Consider the following 20,737-nt stretch of genomic DNA (forward strand, 5'->3'; position numbering starts at 1 on the left):
TCATATTCGCTTATTTTACATCTTTCAATGCAGATCTTTCAATCTGCACTCACCTTCAGCTTTCTACCCATGTGTGCACTGTGCTAAAATCGTGTTTTCTTTTTTCACTTCTGCCAAAGGTCTTCCTTTACTTGAGTTTTCACATACATGCCTGGAATTTTCATCCTCCTTGAAAAAAAAAATATGACTATGTCTTTTAAATTGTAGGGTCACTTCTTACATGGCATTTTTTCTTGACTTGCCCAAGAATGATACAGATACTGTGTGTGTGTGTGTGTGTTGCTGTAGCATTTATACACAAATTTATCACAGCATTCACCAAGCTGCGCCAGAACCATTCACCTGTGTGCTGCCTCACACACTCAACTACAAGGGACTTGAATCCAGAAATTATGTGCCAATAATCTTTTTAAACTTTCTAACAACATTCTGCTTAGTGCTTAGCCCAGAAACAACACCCAATAATTGATTCTTGAAGAAACTATATACATGATTGATTTGGGCACCATGCTGAATATTTTATGTATGTATATTCTACTTTGGGTTTCCCTGGTAGCCCAGTTGGTAAATAGGCTGCCTGAAATGCAGCAGACCTGGGTTTGATCCCTGGGTCCGGAAGATCCCCTGGAGAAGGCAATGGCAACCCACTCCAGTATTCTCACCTGGAAAACTCCGTGAATGGAGGGCCTTTGGCAGGCTACAGTTCCTGAGGCTGCAAAGAGTCGGACATGATTTAGCAACAAAGACCAGATGTATTCTTCTTCATTCTAAGATAATGGCTCTTTGTAATAATATCAACCATAATTAGGGTTAAGACCACCCAAACTCTTCTCGAAAGTTTCTCTTGGCTGGATGTAGAAGTATTACTAAAAATAACATTTGCATAAGGGAAATGGTGGAGTAGTTTGTAAAAAGAGAATAGCTCTCATTTACTAGGATCAAATGGCAACCCACTCCAGTACTCTTGCCTGGAAAATCCCATGGATGGAGGAGCCTGGTAAGCTACAGCCTGTGAGCCGCAAAGAGTTGGACATGACTGAACGACTTCACTTTCTTTCTTTCTGTTGAGAGGCAGAGAGTGGCCAGCCCTAGGGGATCTGTGACTTGGGTTTGGTGAGGGGAAGGTATATAGATGCTGGCAGGTGGGGATGGGAGACTGGATTCAGGGTCAGAACAGGCTGGTGTCTGGACAATTGAAGTCAGGGCAAGGGGAAACCATGGGCAGAGGGCCCAGGCTTTGGTCTCTGGATTAGAGTGGCTTTCATAACAAACCCAGGGGGCCTACTTATCAAGTTACTGGGAGTGAGCTTGAGAGCCAGGCATCCAGCCACTGGTCTCCAGGGCTGGTGAGGGATTCATACCCATCAAGCCCTCCTGTTCTGCATGGTGCCTACTTGGTGCCAACCTCTGCATGGGTTCCAGCCCAATGGAGCTGGCGGCTTTCTCTCTGCTGCTCATTGAGCTCAGCAAACCTTCCCTCCTTTGCACTCCATTTCCTTTCACTTCTTTCTCTACCCTTCTTTTGCTTAAATCCACAAACAGCAATTTTCAAGGGAGATAAACCTCCTCAGTATTTGATCCTGAACAAGCTAAAATCCGATTCCCAAAAGATGTTCGTGCCAGATCAGGGAGTCAAGTCTTTAAGAATCAAAGGCATCAAGTGAAACAAAAAAGGAATTATATGAAATCAGAAATAATGCCCAGAGTGGAACTAACCTCTCCCATTGCTCCCACTGCCTGCCTCCTGTAACCCTTGAGCGTGATCTGATTATGAGGAGAAATGAGATGACATTATATTAACACTAAAATATTATTAATAAAAATAATAGAATTAACTGTGATAGTGATAATAGTCATCATTATTATTTATTCATTGTATCTACTATTTATGGAGTGGCCATCTGGTGTACTTAATATCTACCAGGCTCTTGATTTATTACATAACTAAAATCTGTCATCAATCTTGTATTATGGATGGCATCTCATTCCAAATTTTTTAACAGATAGATTCAGTGATTTCATATGCAGAGTGGAGCCCTGATGAGGTTAAAATCTGCTACACCAACATGTCAATTCAGATTGACCCTGACAGTGGAGGGCGTGCTCATTTCATTCAACACGTGGTCTCTCATGTTTTTAAAATATCACACATACAGTTGGGAATTTTTAAAGAGCTTTGATATGCATCCAATTGCATTGATGGATAGTTATTTAGTTAAGTCAGAGCCTTCCTTCAAACTAGACTTTAAAAATAAAGACATTCATCAGAAAGGTGTTTGGGGTTTTTATGATGATCTGACAACTAAATTGCTTGTTCAGTTTGAGTTGTATAATGTTGCTCTCAATTAGATTAAATATTAAGCATCCAGTTTGCCAAATGCTGGCAAAATTGCTGAACATTACATACAGTTTGGAGAACTGCTTTTAATGAAGAACAAATGGAAGTTAAATACTAGAAAGTGAAAGTGTCAAAGCTATAAATGTTTTAATGGAGAGATTCAGCATTTTCAAATGTTGGATATTTCAGGATATTCTGCATTGTAATGATGGGTATTGACTCCAGTTACCGTAATTAAAGAATCTACTGTCTGCAGAATCCTCGTTAGTACATACAGTTTTCAAGTGGCCTATTCATATCATTTGAAGGCTCTGTCTATAATACTGAAAATCAAAATCACCCATATTTAGGGACTTCCTTGGTGGTGCAGTGGTTAAGACTCCACAATTTCAGTGCCAGGAGTATGGGTTCAGTCCCTGGCCAGGAGACTAGGATCCTGCATGCCACATGATGTAGCCAAAACCACAAAACCTAATTAAAAACAAAACCAGTATTACTCATCCCCTCAAGCGAAGTCTGTAATAAACTTTAAAATTAAAAATTAAAAAAAAAATCACCTGTATTTGGAAGAGAGTAGGGACATGGGATTCTGGCTCACCTCCCATTTCTATGCCTTGATCTCTTTAGTACAGAGAAAAGGGAGACAGTGTCTGTATGGTGTGGTTACCAGTACAAAGGCCACCAGCATCATGCTAGCTTCTGGGCTCTCTGACCTGTCCTTTCTGTGCGAGTTAGAACTCTGTCATCTGTCCTCCCACATCTATAAAGTAGCATACATGCACCTTTTCTGTATTGCTGTAATACAAGCCCTTGTTATTTGTGAGATGTTCATTCTTTGCCAGATATTCTTCTAAGTACTCACCTTCCATTTCCTGTCTCAGTTGTTCCTCACTATATTTCTTGGTGGTAATTATTTCTTACTATTTTTGTTTTGTAGGTGAGGTATTAATCACACATTCAGACTGGGCTATATGTCATACAGAAGGTGCTCACCGTATTCAACAGAGTAATAGCAAATAATATGCAGTCAATAAGTACAGATGTTTGGATAGCATTACCAACTCAGTGGACATGAAATTGTGCAAATTCCGGGAGATAGTAAGAGACAGGGAGGCCTGGCGGGCTGCAGTCTGTGGGGTCACAAAGAGTTGGACATGACTTACTGGAGCCTATTATACAGAGTGAAGTAAGCCAGAAGGAAAAACACCAATATGGTATACTAATGCATATATATGGAATTTAGAAAGATGGTAACAATAACCCTGTGTACGAGACAGCAAAAGAGACACTGATGTATAGAACAGTCTTATGGACTCTATGGGAGAGGGAGAGGGTGGAAAGATTTGGGAGAATGGCACTGAAACATGTAAAATATCATGTATGAAACGAGATGCCAGTCCAGGTTCGATGCACGATACTGGATGCTTGGGGCTAGTGCACTGGGATGACCCAGAGGGATGGTATGGGGAGGGAAGAGGGAGGAAGGTTCAGGATGGGGAACACATGTATACCTGTGGCGGATGCATTTTGATATTTGGCAAAACTAATACAATTATGTAAAGTTTAAAAATAAAATAAAATTTAAACAAAAAACAAAAACAAAAACAAAAACAATGATGAGTATGCTGCTGCTAAGTCGCTTCAGTCATGTCCGACTCTGTGTGACCCCATAGACAGCAGCCCACCAGGCTCCCCCGTCCCTGGGATTCTCCAGGCAAGAATACTGGAGTGGGTTGCCATTTCCTTCTCCAAGGCATGAAAGTGAAAAGTGAAAGTGAAATCGCTCAGTCCTGTCTGACTCTTAATGACCCCATGTACTGCAGCCTTCCAGGCTCCTCCATCCATGGGATTTTCCAGGCAAGAGTACTGGAGTGGGGTGCCATTGCCTTCTCTGATGATGAGTATAGACCAGCATAAAAATAAGTCAACTGCCCTAGCCTCAGTTAAGAAGTGTTGCAATATTAATGCTGTCACTTTAGTGGCCTTACATTTAACAGTTTGGTCTTGAATGCTAAGGAAAATGCAGCTATGTAAACTGCACAGCAATATTTGAATGCAACGTGGCCGTGGACACAATCCAGATTTTACTTAACATGTGTTAAGATTATTATTGGTCTATAAATGTTGACAGTATTTTATAGAAAGCTCTTCTTCAATTCCTGACACTTTGTCTCTTTATCTATAAAATGAGGATTATAATGACACATCCTTTATAGGATTGATTTAAAAGCTCTAGTTATACTATGACTTCTTATGCAAACACTCTTATTTTGGTTTCTGCAATAGCTATGATCATTCCAATAAAAGCCAGAAGTATTCTGAGCTGGTTTCTTATAGAAGTAAACATTCTAAAATGACAGTATTGGTGCAGTGGCCTCCCATTTGCCTTAATAATTTCTTAGAACAGCATGATCTGTTTTCTGCAGAGGCCAAGAGAGAACCAGTGTTTGCTCCAGAGAGGCTGGAATTGTTGGTGGTTAGGAAAGTGGGCTCTGGGGTTAGTTACATGTCATTCCAGCCATAGCCGTGACCTGTACCCTCCATGTGACCTTGAGCCAGTCATCCCCCGCCTTACTTAGAAATGACTCTGAATGCTGTGTATCTCAGACAAGGTTTATAAGGAGCCACATGGGTGGTGTTTATATGTTTGCTATCAGAATATAGATTCTTTCTTTTCATGTTGCCCTACTCTGGTCTTCTTTCCTGGTTCCCCATAGAATGAGCTGTGTATAATAGGAAGTCCACCTGAAGTACTAGGGAGAAAGATAAGGACCCAATTCACACAGGAGACTTCAGAACTCTAAAATAGGAGAGTAATTATTGATGCTGACTCTATGCTGACTTAATTCCAGTGCCAGCTAAAGGAATTTAATACCTTTGATAATTACTAAGTCACAAAGGCATAGAATTTTACATCTTTAAGAGACTGTAGTGAACCCCTCCAGCATTCTAAGTAGAAACATTTACCATGGTCACCATATCCCAAGGTGCTGAGACTGACTGCTCACTTATTCTGCAGATATGTCTGGGTTTCTGATCTGTAAACTAGTCCCTTGGGATGGAAGTATTAATTGCTTGACCCTTAGCACACTACATAATTTACCCAGTGTATCTGATGGCCATTTCACCTTACTTCTGCCAGTTTTATTGTCCCTGTTCTTGCTGTCTTATCCTCAGTTGAGACGATGTTGTTTCTGGTGAATTTAGAATAGGACCCAGGGGAAGAACAGAGCAAGGCTGTGCTGCTTTGGAATCCTGGACTTGTCTTTTAGTAATTATGGAACCTCAGGCTATTTACTTAACATCTCTGGGACTGTTCCACTTTTGCATATTTACATCATGATTTCAACTTCCCTGAATGTTTGGAGGGCCAGATGCAATGACTAATGAGAAGCCAGTCATAGAAGAGGGCTAAACATGTGTCTTCCCATCCCCACTGACGGGCATACCAGCCATGTATTGTCCATTTCTTACATGTCTCTTTGTGCCGGGGAATTGTTTTTTGATCCCTTGGAGGAGGGCATGGCAACCCACTCCAATTCTTGCCTGGAGAATCCTGTGGACAGAGGCTCCCTGAGGTGGGGCTACAGTCCATAGCATCACAAAGAGTTGGACATGACTGAAGCAACTTATCATGCACACACAACATGATATGTCTGACCCTCCCATGATCAGACTCCAGGCTGTCTGTCCCGAATCATCTCCTGCTTGTTTCTCCTGACTATTTACCTTAGCAGCAAAGTACTGATTATATTTCCCTGCACTTTATTAATTTGTTCCCTCACTGCCTTTGTTTATGACTGTTCTGGTTCCCTCCCTCATCCGTGGTCTACCCACCTAGCCTTTTGAGTTTCGACTGTAGCACTGCTTCTTCCAAGAAGCTTTCCCTAGCTGCTCCTTTCCACACACTCATTGCATCCTAAGGTTTTCTCTAGTATGCTTGCCATGTTGCGCTACAATTTTGCATTCATGTCCCTGGTTCCTCCAACTTGAGACTATTTTCTTCCAGGGGGAGGAGGGCAGTGTGTGCTAATGTCTGGAGCTCAAGTGCTTAGGACACTGATAGACACACAGGAAGCACCGAACATAGAGTAATTAGGATCATGATGATAACCCAGATTGAACTGACCCCATTGATGTGCTGAAGACACCCAATGGGACTTCCAACCATAGTACTTCTAATGTAAGGATACAGTTCTCCGAAGTCCAGTGGATCCAGAACAACAGTATATGCATTTGCCCAAATTACTTAATAGGCATTAAGGAAACTTTGAAGATAGTTATGAATTATTCAGAGTCAATATGTCATCTTATCTAATAACCAGTGAGTTACTACTTTTTAAACTTTTAAATAAATCTCTTGGTGATATAGAGATTGAAAAAAATTATTAATGAAAATACCACCCCTTCAGTGCATCAGTGGGAGAATTCATATGGAGTTCTTACCAATAATGATTAGAAGACTAATGGGCTGGTGTTTGTTGTACTTTAGGAAAGAAGACAAAGAGCATTTTTCCTTTATCCCTACCCTTGTCCAGTGAGGCCAATCAGCTACTGTCCGAGGTGCTGAAGTTGGTGAGCAGCAAAAGCAGGATTGTAACCCCTCAGTGTTTTCTTAATTTTTGTGGGGTAAAGCAACAGAGTTCCATAGAAATTCATTGAACTTGGAATTACAGAAATGACCTGGGGTCATTTCTTTCCTTTAAAAAACTTTCTGAAGTCTTTTAAAAACTGCTGTTTAAGACAGGCAGTGTGAGTAAAGAAGAAAGAAAACAATAATTGAGAATCAGGAAGGAAAACAATAAACAACAAAGACTGTTGAGGTCTGATTTTCAGCCACACAATTTAGGCTTGTCCTCTGGACCACAATAGAACAGTTGAGCACTCAGGGGCATTAGCTTTGTGCAGTGATTTTCAAGTTTTATTTATTTATTTTTAAACTAAGGACTTCTTTTTCAAATGAATGCCTAGGCAGAGTCCAACATAAAACTGCTGTGAACAGAAAAGCTCTGATGAAGTGGGGGCCTCATCCACCTTTCCCCTTTGCTGCTGCTGTGGTAGCCCCATGACTTCTCAAAATAGCGATTGAAATCCACTAATCTATTCTAACCCTCCAGCCAACACTGACCAACTCTTCTGTTTGTGCCCTGTGTTCCTGAGCACCCCAGGTAATATGACACAGGGAAGAATTAGTGTCATCAAAGGAGATCAGATCTGCTACATGTGGAGGGAAGCTGCTACACAATATCTTATTCCCCCCAGCTGAGTGCTGGAATTGGAAAATAAGACAAAATAATAAGACAGATTAGAATTAAAATGAAGATGTGAGATCGCTTGGTTTATATATTTGATCAAGGAGGTCCCAGATCTTGAGCTCCAGAATAAACTGCTTACTTAATCAGATACAGCCATGCTAGATAAATGCAGGCCCCCCTTGAAGACCTTCTCATCTACCAGGCTTCCCCCAGGGCTGAGAGTGGACTTGCTACCAAGAGAGGGAGAGTCCAAGGAAGAACCTCGTTTCTTATCCAGAACTCACCTTTTGCTCAGTAAGTGGGTGGAGAGGAGCTGGAAGTATGAAGCTAGTGGATGTCCTTACATCAAGAGTAGAGGAAGAGTGTTCTCATCCACAGCATGTGCCTTTAGGACTTTGATCCATTAGCTCCCCTCAGTGGGATGTTTGCCATAACCACTGCCCCTTCCACCGGTGATACTCCTTTACAGCGCATCTCTTCATTTTCCCTATTGCCCTTCATTTTTTCTAAATTCCCCTTCAGTCAGCCACATGGATGGAAAGTATGTGAAAGTAGCTGGGATTAGAAGATGAAGAATATTCTGTTTCTGATTTCCAGGAGGGGAGGCAGGGGTACAACCAACTTGCAGAGGGAGAGAAACACAAAACCAAATTTATTCATTTTATGGCTGGAGCCACATAGATCTCCCTGGGATTGTTCAACAGTCATTTGTATGATCATTCAGTCCTGGAGCCATGTGGTGCTGGAGGGCAGAAAGTACATACATGCAAATTGGAGCAGATGCCTAGGTGGGAATATGGCCTAGGCTTGAGACCATGAGTTACTTTCCGCACATCGTGTCTGCTCATCTGTCCAAGCCTGGCAACTCTCCTTCACCTTTGCCCCTGCTGAAAGAACCTCTGTAGATTACCAGTAAGAGGGTGATAGGAACGACTTTGAATTTGTGATTTCTATATGTTAACCATTTTTGGTAAGAAATACTTGTAACTCAACTCACAGCTAGTCACCATGACCCAGTGTGTTGGGACACAAAAATTGGGAACCGTTAACTAAGGTAGCGGCAATGCGTTGTGTGTGTGCTCTATCGCTCAGTCATGTCCGATTCTCTGTGGCCCTGTGGACCATAGTCCACCAGGTTTCTCTGTCCACGGGGTTACCCAGGCAAGAATACTGGAGCGACTTGCCATTTCCTCCTCTAGAGGATCTTTCTGACCCAGGGATCAAACCCGGGTCTTCTGTGTCTCCTGCATTGGCAGGCAGATTCTTTACCACTTGGGAAGCCCAGCATCAATGTGCTGCTGACAATTAAAAGGGCAGAAAGTTAAAACTGTTTTCCTGGAATTACAGCTAGTTAGTTACAAAGTGAAGGCTAGCACAAGGGGGTTTTGATTCCTCTTGAAATCCATAGAGCTAGTTTCCTTTGAAAATTGAGGCTTTGACTGGAATTAGAAGCTTAACTCTTCTGCCTCCTGGATGTGTGAACACAGACTCTTTCAACTCCCTGAAGCTCAAATCGAAGATTAAATTCAGCATTAAGACTAGGAATGTGTGGTTTCCAGTGTCAGACTGCGTCTGCATTGCTGGTGTACATTTTGTATGCCATGACACCTGCAGAAAAGTTATTTGATATTTACCATTCTGGAGTTCAGTTTCCCAATCTATAAAATGGGGATAAATAATTGTGCTTATTTCATTGGGTTGGCATATGAATTAAATAATTGATACCTATAAAACACTTATTGCCTGACATTTAATAGAATTAAATAATAAATGTTAGCTGTGTATTAATGATGTTGCAGTTATTATTGTTATTTTTTATTGGTTAAAACAAAGATAGTGGTGAAAAACTGGCTAAATCGCCAAGAAGAGGAATTCAGGGACCAGAAAATAGTACCAGGCACACAGCAGGCGTACAATGAACGTTTGTTGTTGTCAGTAGCTAAGTTGTGTCTGACTCTTTGAGACCCCATGGACTGTAGCACACGAGGCCTCCCTGTCCTTCCCTATCTCCTGGAGCTTGCTCAAACTCATGTCTATTGAGTTGGTGACATCATCCAACCATCTCATCCTCTGTCACCCTCTTCTCCTGCCCTCAATCTTGTCTAGCATCAGAGTCTTTTCCAGTGGGTCAGCTTTTCTCATCAAGTGGCCAAAGTATTGAAGCTTCAGCATCAGTATCAGTCCTTCCAGTGAACATTCAGGGTTGATTTCCTTTAGGATTGACTGATTTGATCTCCTTGCAGTCCAAGGAACTCTCAAGAGTCTTCTCCAGCACCACAGTTTGAAAGCATCAGTTCTTTAGGTAAGTGTTTCAGGTTCAAAGACATAACACACCGTCTAACCTCAAAGTGTGCATGGAGGTTTGGAGAGAGAACTTTACAGAAATAACTGTGGTCTGATGAGGTATGTATAAGGGACCCGAGAGGAGCGGGTAGTTGGAAAAGCTTCACAAAGGACAGGACATTGATCTGATTCTTTGTGGTGAGTTTCAAGCAGCAAGGGGACGGGGTTTTAAAAGAAGGAATGGCAACTAGTGGGCTCTGAAGTGAAACAAGAGGCAGCCACTGACCCTGGAGTTGTGATTGGGGCTCGAGGCTTTGGATGCCATTCCAAGGGATACAGACTCAGTCTTGTAGACAGTGTCTGTGCGCTCACTCGCTCAGTCATGTCTGATTCTTTGCAACCCCATGGAGTGTGGCCTGCCAGGCTTCTCTGCCCGTGGAATTTTTTCAGGCAAGAATACTGGAGTGAGTTGCCATTTACTTCTCCAGGGGATCCTCTCGATCCAGGGATGGAACCTGTGTCTCCTTTGTCTCCCGCATTGGCAGGTGGGTTCTTTACCACTAGTGCCTCCTGGGAAGTCAGTGGGGATGCTCTAAACCAACTTGCATTCAGTGGTGCTGCAGATGAAAGGTGCTACCTGGGCAGTGAGAATGATTAGAAGGATGTGGTAGCAATTAAAGTAAGCTATAGAGAAGACTCAAGGTAGGACAGAGGCAAGGGTGTCTTCAAACTTTCAAGATTCTTGAGATGAGAGAGGTCTAGAGACTAGAGGAACTCCTTGGCTTCCTATAATGTTGGGCAAGGTGGGTCCATTTACAAAGACCAGAGGGAAGAGAAGGATCAGGTAAGAGGGACAGTAATAAGCTCCTTTTTAAAAAAAATTAAATTTTTAATTGGAGGATAATTGCTTTACAATGTGTTGGTTTCTGTTGTAGAACAATGTGAATCAACTATAAGGATACATATGTCCCCTCTGGCTTGAGCCACATCCTCACCTCCCCCACCTCCTACCCCTCTAGGTCATCACAGAGCACCAGGCTGAGCTTCCTGTGCTATAGAGCAGCTCCCCACTAGCTATCTACTTTACACATGGTAGTGTATATATGTCAATGCTACTGTCTCAATTCATCCCACCCTCTCCTTGCCCTGCTGTGTCCACAAATCTGTTCTCTACATCTGCGTCCCTATTCCTGCTCTGCAAATAGGTTCATCAGTACATTTTTTTAGATTCTATTTGTTGTTGTTCAGTTGCTCAATCGTGTCTTTTTGCAACTCTGTGGACTGAAGCACACCAGGCTTTCCTGTCCTTCACCATCTCCTGGAGCTTGCTCAAACTCATGTCCATTGAATCAATGATGCCATCCAACCATCTCGTCCTCTGTTGTCCCCTCCTCCTGCCTTCAATCTTTTCCAACAGCAGGGTCTTTTCTAATGAGTCAGTTCTTTATCAAGTGTCTATAGTATTGGAGCTTTAGCTTCAGCATCAGTCCCTTCAATGCATGTATATTAATATATGACATTTGTTTTTCTTTCTGACTTACTTCACTCTGTATAACAAGTATTTTAAGATGCCTTCGTGACAACAGGCAAGCTATCCAATCATCAGTTTGGAATAGAGATCTAGAGATCAGGGCAGGGATTAGATGCAGAAATGTGGGTTTGAGAGGCATGCATATAAAGGTCTAATTTGATGGAAAGCTTAGCTATCTTCATTAGGTAATAAATGAAGGAGAAAGAAGAACTTCCTAACTAACATTTAACAGATACCTAATATAAACCAGACACTGTACTAAACAATTGAACTTTATTATCCCCACTTTCCATGTTTGGAAACTGACATTTCAGACATTTAAGGACTAACTTAGTCACATGGATAGTATGCAAGCAAGGAATAGACCCTATTTGACTTTGGATTCTGTGTTCCAACCAGTCTTTATCCCTGCACAGCTCCCTGAAGACTTCCATTAAGTTAAAGTCCACTTGTCGGTTTCAACCTCCTGGTTGACCCTGGAAGTGAGAGCTGCATAACTGATAGACGTGTTTTCAGAGGCCATCAATGGGTGTGTCCTAATTTTAAAATTTCCTTTTGGTGTACCCTGACATTGCACTGAGCCATCATCTAAGTCCATGTTTTACCCAGATGGTTTTGTTTAATCCTTAACCCTAATAGACCATACTATGATCGCTTCCTCCATGTACATGTTGTACAGATGATCCCATGGGGGTGGGCCCTGGCCAGGAGCGCCTTCCATTGTGAGTCTGCACACAGTCTCCTGTTTGGCTCACCCTGCATGAATCCTGTTGTATTATTTAGGGTTTCCATTCCAGACTGTTGATCAGGAGGACGGCTAAAAGTTCTTCCTTTGTGCTGGGGAGATTGGGCAAGTTTTTCATTCCACTTCTTGCAATTCTATTAGGGGCATAGGTTCATCCATGCTGGCTCTGCAGGCCTGGAGGGTCAGCGAATGGGATTTCCTATGGCAAATCACTCACTTTCCAAACATGCGGTTGAGTACTTATGGAAATACCATTTGTTTTGTTTATAATAATAGGCATATAATATCCAGGCATATTTTATTAGGATTTCTCTTTGGGTTAGCATTCTGACTTCATATTATCTCAGTAATCATCTTGAATCAGCCTTCTGAATATTCTCCAACATTCTCTGTATGTCTCTCTGTATAAGAACATTTGTATAAGATTTGTGTTTAGTCTGAAAAGTGGAACTTAATAATGGACTTTATAGATCCTTTGCCTCATCCATGGGTCCTGGAGCACTGTCAAAAGGAGGCCTTGGTGATAAGAAAATGCAGTTGTGAGCAGGACTGGAAAATGGAGGGTTTTGGGGCTGTCGGAAGCAAACAAGCTGGGAATTCAGAGCCACGAGATCCAATGCCTTTGTTAATCCTCTGTCGCTTTTATTTCTGCTTAGTCATGGCTGAGGGAGGCACTGCAGGGCTTGTATTCAGGCCTCTGTCATAGTTAAGCGGAGCAGCTGTCCTCTGCCAGCGTGGTTCCCAGAGGCACATGTGGCAGGTGAGCAAGGACTGCCTTTGCTGAGCCCCTGAACTTGAGAATCCTTCCTGCTGCGGGCAGAAACACGGAGTGACCTTGTGCAGCTCACTGTATCCTTTGAGCCACAGCCTTTAACATGCGGAATGGGAATTGGATTTCTATCACTTATTTGGTCTGAGAAGAAAGAACTTCAAGGCATAAGTGATAAAAATAAGTAATAGAGAAATGTCCCAGAACATCTTCCAACATGCTATGCTATGCTATGCTAAGTCACTTCAGTCGTGTCTGACTCTGTGTGACCCCATAGATGGCAGCCCACCAGGCTTCCCCGTCCCTGGGATTCTCCAGGCAAGAACACTGGAGTGGGTAGCCATTTCCTTCTCCAATGCATGAAAGTGAAAAGAGAAAGTGAAGTCGCTCAGTTGTGTCCGACTCTTAGCGACCCCATGGACTGTAGCCTACCAGGCTCCTCTGCCCATGGGATTTTCCTGGCAAGAGTACTGGAGTGGGGTGCCATTGCCTTCTCCGACATGAGTCTGTCTGTTTTAGAACATACATGCATGTAAGTGCACATAAATATACATCAATATGTATGCATATGGAAGCTTCATAGAAGGACGTACAAGAAAATTATTCACTCTGGGGAAAGGGAACTGTATATCGTGCTTCCTTTGGTAATACTGAGATTTTTTTTTTTTTTTACCATATCTGTATTATATTTTGAAAATCAAAGTGAGAATATCTGCCTTATAAGGTGCTTGTTAAGGATCCAGTGAGATACAGTGTGATGGGAACATCTAGATGGTTCATGAACAGTGAATTATTTCTTGCTCTGTAGACCTGGAGAGTGCAGCACACACGCTCCCTGCTATGCACAAACTTTGCTTGTCTTCCCACAGCTGTACTGCTTCTGATCTTAATATAATAGGAAAGATGAGAAGTAGGAATATACAGATTACCCTGGGCCACTGGTGACTACAGGTGTCCTGCCTGGGTTTTCTGCTTGATGAAATGGAGAAACCTTTCAATGCCAAAGCTTGTTGAATGTCTTTGTTCAGTCCAAATCAGTAGGGACCTCGTTAGGCAAAGCCAGGGTTAATTTGAGGTGCTGGGGAGTGAAGGACGCTGCTGGGACTTTCCACAGGGAATTCTGTGATGCCCAGTTTCCACCTTTAGACCTGAATCACTCCCTCCTGCTCTGCCAAGGACAATGGTGGCCAACAGTGGGTGGCCAAGTCCCTCTCTGGAGGCTGCTCTGTCTGAGAGAGCTGCTGACCAAGGTCACACCTCCTCCCTGGGTGACCAGTAACAGTCAATGCATGAGTACAAAGGCCTGGCCAGAGAGTCTGCAGGTCCAGAGCTTCCCCTGGGATTGACTGAGGTCTCTGTGCAGCGGGCTTCTCCCTCTGCCCCACCCCCTTCCCATGGACATTGCTCTCCAGAGCACAGGCCACGATCTTCCTGCTGGCTAATGTCTGTCCTGCAGTCTCTTACCAGGGAATTCAAAAAGCAATTCGAAAGCTTTTGAATTGTGGCACTGGAGAAGACTCTCAAGAATCCCTTGGACTGCAAGGAGATCAAACCAGTCAATTCTAAAGGAAACCAACCCTGAATTTTCACTGGAAGGACTGAGGCTGAAATGCCAATACTTTGGCCACCTGGTGTGAAGAGCCAACACATTGGAAAAGACCCTGATGCTGGACAAGATTGAGGGCAAGAAACGGAGGTGACAGGATGAGATGGTTGGATGGCATCACTGACTCAGTGGACATGAATATGAGCAAATCCCGGGAGATAGTGAAGGACTGGGAAGCCTGGCATGCTGTAGTTCATGGGATTGAAAAGAGTCAGACACAACTTGGTGACTGAAAAAACAAGGAATTAACCTAAAACTGACTCAGAGAGAGGTGACGGCAGACCTGACTGAGACTTCCATCCAGGTTTCCTAAGCATTCCATGACTCAGCAAACATGATGTAGTGATGAGAGTGCAAACAAGTGCACCCACCTTCGTGACACCATTGGGAGTAGAGGAAGTTTCAGATGGCTGCTGACCCCTATCAGACCTGTCCTGCCCCCACTTCACCGACTCAGCCCTCTTAGAAGGAGGCAAGGGAGAAGGAGACAAAGAGGGCAGGAGGCTGCCTCACAGACAGCATGCAAGTCAACTCACAGGAGCCAAGAGGACGTAGTCTGACAACGTTTTACCTGGAGTTTCACCCAGCAGGGCAGGCTAGGAAGCACGAGATGGTGAAGAGACATTTACTTGCTCCCCTCATAGCCACACGGGCCATAGATTCCTACACTGTGGAATTCTCCAATTGGTGTGTGCTAAGTCGCGTCCAACTCTTCGTGACCCCATGGACTATAGCCTGCCAGGCTCCTCTGTCCATGGGACTCTCCAGGCAAGAATGCTGGAGTAGGTTGCATTTCCTCCTCCAGGGGATCTTCCTGACCCAGGGATCAAACCCATGTCCCACGTATCTCACATTGGCACGTGGATTCTTTACCACTGGCACCAGCTGGGAAGCCCACAGTACTCAGTACCTCTCTTTTTTCCGTCCAAACCCATCTCTGAGAATCCTTTCTCTCATTTTTAAGTCCTTCCTGAAATTCACCTGAAGTCATCCTTCTCTGGCGGGGTTGCAAGAAATTCAGAACTGTCCTGGTCCTCCTCCATCATGTCTCGGCCTACAAGTAACTTGTGGACTCAGGCATCTTTTCCTGCAAGATAAATGACTTGCAATGTGTAATTATGGGTGTAATGTGTCTTACACCTACAAACACAGTATGGAGCATTCTCAGACTCCATGGTCACACCCACAGCCTCTGACACTTTCAACACTGAGAGCTGAAACTCACCGACTTCCTCCTATTTTACAGCAAAGCGTTTTTCTCCTTCTCAGCACTGTGCTCTTCATCCACCAATACAGAGGTCTTTCTAAATGCCTTACCTCCCTGTGAGAAGGAGCCCCCTCTGTCGGTCACATGACTTCTTCTTACAGTGGCAAGAAAGAGTCTTAGAAGAGGGGGCGACATTCACTTGCCCCAAACCTGTGAGGTCCGTGCCCTCATCATGGTCATCATCATCATCTAATGTTGTTATTACTATCGTTATTGTTTTAATTTGAAAATTATAAGACAGAGGCTTGGCCAATTTCAGTGGGTTTCCCATGCAGAAGGGGAGGGAGGAGATTCCAACTCTTTTGCTGGAGTCTTGACCGTCTTCCCCAGTTTTTTCAGGACCAGGCTCCAGGGATGGTCCTCAGCTTCTGCTTCTGTTTCCCCCCACAGGGGAGCTTCTACGTGCCGTCTGAGAACTGCATGCAGCACGCTTACAAGTGGCACCGGGAGCTGTGCTTCCTGCTCTTGCACGCCTACCGGGGACTGCGTGCCTACTTCCTGACCATCCTGAGGGACATCCCTGAGCTGCCGCGCATGGAGCTGGGTAAGGGGCTGGGAACTAGGAATGGGGGGGGACTCAGCCCAGCAGCTGACCCTCTGCCCTCAGGCGTCAGCACGCTCTTATAAATGTCACAGTAGCAAGCACTGTTTCGGGTAGGTTTGGTTTGGTTTTTGTTTTGGTGTTTGGGCATTTTACATCATTCTAGCAGGAGGACATCGTGGGCATGCCAATGCAGGAAGAAAAGGCACATGTGCCTCTAGTCATCATGTTCATTTACTCATTCATTCATTCATCCACCAAGTTATTAAATTTATTAAACATGTATTAAACATCTACCCTGCGTACATAATGTGGAGTTGCTTTCTAAGGGAAAATGCCTGTTTGCAGCCTTTTTCTTAATGAGGCTGTAGCTACGGGATTGCAACTTATAAGAGTGTAAAACAGTCCAAGAAATACCTAAATGTATGTGTTTAATGGGTTATTAGAGAAAGCTCTCGGTAGTCATCATCTTTGGCTTTCCAGGGATGACTTGCTTCTTGTACATCACCAGACATCATGATCATTGGGCGCCTTCCCTCTTGACTGATGGATGGTGGGACTGCAGCTCAGAGAGGTGAAATGACCACTCAGGGTCACACAGCCACGTGTGGCAGGATGGGGCAGGAGCACAGAGATGCTGTGCTTGGGGCAGGCTTTTATATCAGGTCACACTCATTCACAGTAGGCAGTGGGTTATTGTTCTGCTCAAAGTCCCCTAAAGAGGCCCTTTGTCCTTGGAACAGAAGCCAGGCCCTCAACCTGGTGTGTGCTTAGTTGCTTCAGTCGTGTCTGACTCTCTGTGACTCCATGGACCATGGCCTGCCAGGCTTCTCTGCCCATGGGATTCTCCAGGCAAGAACAATGGAGTGGGTTGCCATTTCCTTCTCCAACTCAGCCTGCTATTCACGGTTAATAACAGCCCTGCTGTGGGGAACCTCAGCGTCTCTCCCTGAGCCCTGAGATCTCACCTTTGGAGCGAGTTGTAGATTTGGTGGGATCAATGGCCTTGCGTGTGTCTGTTATTACACTGAACACGCCACACAACAATCCTGTATTTGCATATTTCTCATCCCCACTAGACTGGGGGTCTTTAAGGGCAGAAGCCGGATCTGAGCCCAGATGCCTCACACCGAGTGCTTGGCGTGCAGAATGAAGAAGTAGTTGCAACATTGTTGTTGCCTTGACCTCTGGCGCCCTCTTACCACCTGGGTTTTGTCAGCTCTAAGGCCCTCTTTTGAAAAAAATTGTATTTGGCAACACCGTGTGGGATAAGGAATCTTTGTTCCTTGACCAGGGATTGAACCCATCTTCCCTGCACTGGGAGCACAGAGTCTTCTTAACCGCCGGACTGCCAAGGAAGTCCCTCTGATGCCCTCTTTGAAGCACATGATCTTGGAGTTGAAATTTTTCAGGTCAGATGCACTCAAAGGAGACCCGCACAGCTCAGAGCCAGTTTAGCTCAAACAGAAAGTGAAGCCAGTGTCCTTGTAGTTGGCTTCTTGCTTCAACTTTTTTTTTTAAACCAAAAAAAGAACTGAATGTATTTGTTCATTCACTCACTCACCATATTTTTATTGAATGTTTACTGTACCAGGCATTGTGCCAGACCCCGAGTGCACAGCCACGGACACTGACCAAAGCCTGTTCCGCCTCGTGTGGGGCTGAGGGCAGCTGCCAGGTAGGCAGGTGTGTGCCACCCGTGAGGACCGTCGGAGCTGAAGGTTTCCTCGCACTCACCTTTTCAACGATGCTTTAAGTAAAACTCATGCAGCAGCCACCCGCAAGGTCTTACCACAGCCACATGGAACTAGGGAGAGTTCAAACACAGGCAAAACTGTGAAGCTGCAAATGGCCAGAGTCCACCCAGTTCCAACTGAGAAGATGTCAAGGTTACAGGCTCCTCTACTGCCTGCGTGGAAGGTCGCGATGAGGTGGTGGTGCTGAGCAGGAGCCTAGGCTCTGCCATCCCACGTTCCTGGACTTCTAAACAGCCACCTGTGTGAAGGAGATCTAGATCTAGGTCCCAGATGTCAGGATCCAGTTGTGTGTGTGTGTGTGTGTGTGCGCGTGTGTGTGTGTGTGTGTACGCGTGCACCCGTGCACACATACCACAAAAGCACAGCAGAATGTGGGATTGCTTTGGACCACACAAAGTGAACTTGGGGATCTTCTGTTTCTCAGAAATGCATCACATGGAACATGTTGACTCTAACCCAGGGTGACATCACATGGCTTCAAATCATGCTTTTTATAAACAGGATCTTTTAGACATAAGAGATGACAGGAATCCACAGAGCCTTTTTTTTTTTTTTTCTGTGACGTCAATGCCAACTTGAAATCTGTGCTTCCTACCTTCCATTAGCAATTCCACAGTTCATTATGTGTTTCATTATGTTTTTTTTTTTTTTCTTTTTTCTTTCTAGAGTCACTTGCTGTTGAAGAAACACTCTCTCAGCTGTGCTCAGAGCTGCAGGTAATCAGGGAGCCAACTCCTTGGTTCTGAACAGCAGTAGTTATATGGGGCAGCATTGCTTGCTTGGTGTAGAGATCAGAGATGAAGAGACAAGACTGGTAACCTCCTGTTACATCTTCAACTGAAGAAACACTCTCACATCCCACTGCCCTAAATCTCTGGGTCTCTTAGACATCTATTGTGTGCCTGGCCACGTGCTAGATATTTTGAAAAATACCAAACAGGTTAACAGGTCTTGGTTTCCCTGACATTTACACTATTTATTGGGCTTCCCCAGTGGCTCAGTGGTAAAGAATTCACCTGCAATGCAGGAGCCACAGGAGACGTGAGTTTCATCTCTGGGACAGGAAGATCCCCTGGAGGAAGGCATGGCAACCCACTCCAGTATTCTTGCCTGGAGAATCCCATGGACAGAGGAGCCTGGCGGGCTATGGTCCAGAGGGTCGCAGAGTCAGACATGACTGAAGCAACCCAGCACTCACACTTTTTATTGTCCATTATCCATCCACCTAACAAACATTTGTGGACTTTGGGTTATGTGCTTCTCATGGAGGGTGACAGAAATCTTGCGGCTCAGCTCAGACGGCTCACACGTATCACGAGGCTAGCTTCAATGATGATGATGGTATTGAAACAGTGATGTGTATTTGCCGGATGTTCATCAAGCGTGTACTAAGAGTCTGTGCTTAATAAGTACTCGGCTGATACAAGCAGTTGTTTACAGTCTCTGGAGCACTGTCGCATCCCATGGTGTTGGCAGGTCTGGGTGAGCACGGTTATCCTCATGTCATGCGAGGCACACGAGGTGGAAGGCAGCATGCACTTCAGGGTTGGTGACATGGCTAACCCATGTCTGGGCAGGACTTGAGATGGTCTCATTGAAAACTAGCATTTCTGCCTTTTAAACCAGTGTTTCTTATCCCTGGCCTTTCAGTAGAAATACACTTGGACTTTAAAGAAACATCTTGACCTGGGTCCCAGCTAAACTGGTTGAAACAGAGGAAATGGGAGTAGAGTGGAGCTCATGGGTTTGCATGTTTAATTAAAAGCTCTCCAGATATTAATAAAACTGCAATAAGGTATCACCTCACACCTGTTAGAATGTGCTGTGCTGTGCTTAGTCACTCAGATGTGTCTGGCTCTTTGCGACCCTATAGACTGTAGCCCTCCAGGCACCTCTGTCCATGGGGATTCTCCAGGCAAGAATATTGGAGTAAGTTGCCATGCCCTCCTCCAAAGGGCATCTTAGCCACCCAGGGACTGAACCCAGGTCTGTCACATTGCCGGCAGATTCTTTACCATCCGAGCCACCAGGAAAGCCCACCTGTTAGAGTAGCTCTCATCAAAAAGACAAGAAAAATGTGCCAGCAAGTATATGGAGAAAAGAGGACCCTTGTGCCCTGTTGGTGGGAATATAAATTGATGCAGACACTATGGAAAACAGTATGGAGGTCCCTCAAAAAAATTAAAACTAGAACTACCATGCTGCTGCTAAGTCGCTTCAGTCGTGTCCGACTCTGTGCGACCCCATAGACGGCAGTCCACCAGGCTCCCCCATCCCTGGGATCCTCCAGGCAAGAACACTGGAGTGGGTTGCCATTTCCTTCTCCAATGCATGAAAGAGAAAAGTGAAAGTGAAGTCGCTCAGTCCTGTCTGACTCTTATCGACCCCATGGACTGCAGCCTACCAGGCTTCTCCGTCCATAGCAATTCCAATTTCTGGGTATTTATTCAAAGGAAATGAAATCACGAAGAGATATCTGCACCCCCATGTTCATTGTAACATTATGTTCCCAAGACATGGGAATACCCTGAGTGTCAACCTGAATGCATAAAGAAGATGTACCGTGTCTAAGTGCAGTGGAATATTATACAGCCATAAAAGAAGGAAATCGTTATATTTGTGACAACATGGATGAAACTTGATGG

The 20,737-nt window shown here is 44.4% G+C and overlaps 1 protein-coding gene across 3 annotated transcripts in view; it reads left to right on the plus strand.

Moving 5' to 3' along the window:
- Positions 1–20,737, plus strand: part of FAM135B (family with sequence similarity 135 member B) — a 256,371-nt gene that overhangs the window by 204,042 nt on the left and 31,592 nt on the right. For all 3 annotated transcript variants that reach the window (XM_027560771.1, XM_027560773.1, XM_027560772.1), the window contains exons 8-9: positions 16,185–16,338; positions 18,759–18,808. In XM_027560771.1, coding sequence (XP_027416572.1) covers positions 16,185–16,338; positions 18,759–18,808 — 204 coding nt within the window. The remainder of the gene's footprint in view (positions 1–16,184; positions 16,339–18,758; positions 18,809–20,737) is intronic.

Source organism: Bos indicus x Bos taurus, chromosome 14, assembly GCF_003369695.1.
Source record: "Bos indicus x Bos taurus breed Angus x Brahman F1 hybrid chromosome 14, Bos_hybrid_MaternalHap_v2.0, whole genome shotgun sequence".
NCBI classification, from domain to species: domain Eukaryota; kingdom Metazoa; phylum Chordata; class Mammalia; order Artiodactyla; family Bovidae; genus Bos; species Bos indicus x Bos taurus.